A 3,097-nucleotide genomic window follows, 5' to 3' on the forward strand; every position below is an offset into this window, starting at 1 on the left:
GGGAGCTTGGAGCTGGTGGGCCATGTTTTCCCTTGTATCCTTGGAGACCAGAACAAGGATTAACCTTGTAGACACCGAGGAAAGCTTTCTTGTACGTACTGAAATTGGCACCATTAAATGCTCTGTGGCTTTGGCTGAGATCTACCCGACGGTTTTCCCTTGTGTACACTTGTGTTCGTTTCATGGCTCTACATCAGTGATTCCCAAAGTGGGCGCCACCGCCCCCTGGTGGGTGCTGCAGTGATGCAGGGGGGCGGTGATGGCCACAGGTGCATTGATCTTTCCTATTCATTGCTATTAAAAATTTTTTTTAATTAACTTCCAGGGGGCTAAGGAATATTTTTTCTGGAAAGGGGGTGGGAGGCCAAAAAAGTTTGGGAACCACTGAGCTACATCAAGCAGAGTCTCCAAGCCATAGCTCCTTGCTTTCCTGAGCTTTCACCTTGGTTCCCGGGTTTGGGTGAAAGGAAACCTAGGACTGGAATAAAGAGATGCTATTTGTCTTTCTCCCTCTTTCCTATTTTCATGCATGGAAAGATGAGCTAGATATTTTGTACTGAAAACATGCCTGGGATTTTTCAGCCCAGAGACCCTTCGGTACCATGGAAAGATCCTGGAATCCGAGGATCCGGGACCTAATCCTGCCTCTGCCACTTACTAGCTATTGAACCCTAGGCAAGTCCTCGGTTTCCTTCTCTGTAAAATGAAGGCAGTGGCCTAGATGGCCTCCTAGGTTCCTTTCACCTATAACTTCGATCTTGTATGGTGTGAGTGACCAGCCGGCTTACAGATATTCCCTCCCCTCCGTGCCTGTACCACTCCTCCCCGGGTCGTTTGAGGTCCAGAGGTTCTTTGTTCCATGTCTGTTCTCCTTTTCTCCCCCCTCCCAGGTGTAGAAAATGCCATTATGAACCATGGCCCAGCTTTACTACAAGAAGGTGAACTACTCACCCTACCGGGACCGCATCCCGCTGCAGATCGTGCGGGCGGAGGCCGAGCTCTCCGCAGAGGAAAAAGCCTTCCTCACTGCCGTGGAAAAGGGCGACTATGCCAGCGTGAAGCAGGTGCTGCACGAGGCCGAAATCTACTACAATGTCAACATCAATTGCATGGACCCCCTGGGCCGTAGCGCCCTGCTCATCGCCATCGAAAATGAGAACCTCGAGATCATGGAGCTGCTACTGAACCACAGCGTCTACGTGGGTGATGCCTTGCTCTATGCCATCCGCAAGGAGGTGGTCGGGGCAGTGGAGCTGCTGCTTAGCTACAGGAAGCCCAGCGGTGAGAAACAGGTACGGGATGCTTCGGGGATAGACGAGGAGGAACGTCGGGGCCCAGCCATGCTGCCCCAGGTGCCCTCCCCTTCCTTCCCCTTTCCTGCTCTCTCACATTCCTCTCATTCACATTTGCCACAGAGTCTTCATTCACTCTCAGGCAGTGGCCACTGAGGCTGGCTTAGCCTCCTTTCCCAGAAGCTTGTCCAGCCAACCGTGAGCACAACCTGGAACTAAAGAAATGAGGCTCTAGGGAGGAAGCCAGTCAGAGGGTGGGGGAAGGGAACCAGGCCTTGTCCCTTTCCTGGTTCCCTAAAATCCTTCCTTGGGAGAGGGGGGAACCTGTGGTCTGTGGGGTGGACTCAGCAGCCTGGGAGAATCCATTTATCTCTTACATCAGGTTCTCAGTCTTTCATTGGCTTCCTGCTTGGTAAACTTAGGAAAAATTCTGGATCAAAAGTTAAGCAACTGAAGTTACAACCAACCTGTCCCATCTCGCCCACGTTAGGAGCCATCGAGGGCATCTTGCTTTGGGAGAGAGGTTTTGGCAGTCATTAGGGGAGAAAGCAGTGGCGTCTAGGAGAAGGTCTAATGATGGGCTGAACCATGCTAATTATGTCACCGAGACCTGGGTTCAAGTACTGCCACTGCCACTAACTGGCTATGTGACCTTAAGCAAGTCACTTCCCCATTCAGCCTCAGTTTCCTCATCTATCAAATGGGGATGATTCCTGTCTTGTATTCCCCACCCAAGGGATTCAGAGGATTAAATGAGCTCCGGAATGGGAAACGACTTTGAAAACTGTAAAGAAGCCCATCAATGGCTATTAGTTAGTGGTGATCCAGGACCCATCACTTAATCTGAACCCCATTTTCTCCATCTGCAAAAGTGAAGTAATCATCCTTGGCCCCATAGCCCTCACAGGGATGTTATGAGGATGAGGAAAGGTGAAAGCTGTGACTGGTCCCTAGATGATGGGAATGTGGGCCATGGGAAGAGAGGCCCAGCTTCCAGAAACAAGGTGATTGGACGCCACATCTCGAGGATTTGGTTTAGTTCTGGGTACCACAGCTTAGGAAAAACAATATAAATTGTAAAACGTTCAGTGGATGGCAACTAGGCTAGTGAAGGGCCTTGAAGCCACACATGAGAATCAATGAAGAAAGGGGGAATGATTAAGCCGAAACCAAGAGAACTGGGGTCGGGGAACACGAGGGGACATGAGGGCTAATTGCAAATGTTTGAAGAATTTTCACAGGGCAAAGGGATTCTGCTGGGGTCCAGAGAGCAGATCTCTGAACAAGAGGAGTGGGTTGCAGAGAGGCAGATTGTCAAGAAAACCTTCCAAAAAGTGAGAGCCATCCCACAGTGGAATGGACTCCCCTTTGCCTGGGCCTTCAAGCAAAGGCATGTTGGAGAGGGCTGTTCGGTATGGCTTGAATCAACCACTGACAGTGAAATTCACTAACAAAGGCCAAACGTTAGGTGGCAAAGGCCTTTGGGCCCAGAAATGAACCAGTGACAGTCTAATCAGACCTCTTCATCTTATGGTCAAGGAAACTACAGTCCAAGAGGAGAAAGGACTTGCCCAAAGCCACACTGGTTTGGAATTGTTTTTCTCAGCATTTCTTAGTGGGTCTAGTTTCCTGCTGTGGGACACTTCTCTGAGCAAGGGCAGTCAGTTGGCCACACCACACACATTCACTCTCTCTTTCATTCTCTCTCTCTCCCTCCCTCTCTCTCTTTCATTCTCTCTTTCTCTTTCTTTCTCTCTCCCTCCCCCCTCTCTTTCATTCTCTCTCTCTCTTTCTCTCTCTATATC

The 3,097-nt window shown here is 50.1% G+C and overlaps 1 protein-coding gene across 1 annotated transcript in view; it reads left to right on the forward strand.

Annotated features, from left to right (window-relative positions):
• The first annotated feature begins 914 nt into the window (after positions 1 to 914).
• The window catches only part of TRPC5 (transient receptor potential cation channel subfamily C member 5), a 91,713-nt gene continuing 89,530 nt past the window's right edge, over positions 915 to 3,097 (forward strand). Inside the window, exon 1 of the mRNA XM_044682613.1 lies at positions 915 to 1,292. Within this exon, the coding sequence (XP_044538548.1) occupies positions 915 to 1,292 (378 nt within the window). The remainder of the gene's footprint in view (positions 1,293 to 3,097) is intronic.

This window comes from Gracilinanus agilis, chromosome X (genome assembly GCF_016433145.1).
Source record: "Gracilinanus agilis isolate LMUSP501 chromosome X, AgileGrace, whole genome shotgun sequence".
NCBI classification, from domain to species: Eukaryota; Metazoa; Chordata; class Mammalia; order Didelphimorphia; family Didelphidae; genus Gracilinanus; species Gracilinanus agilis.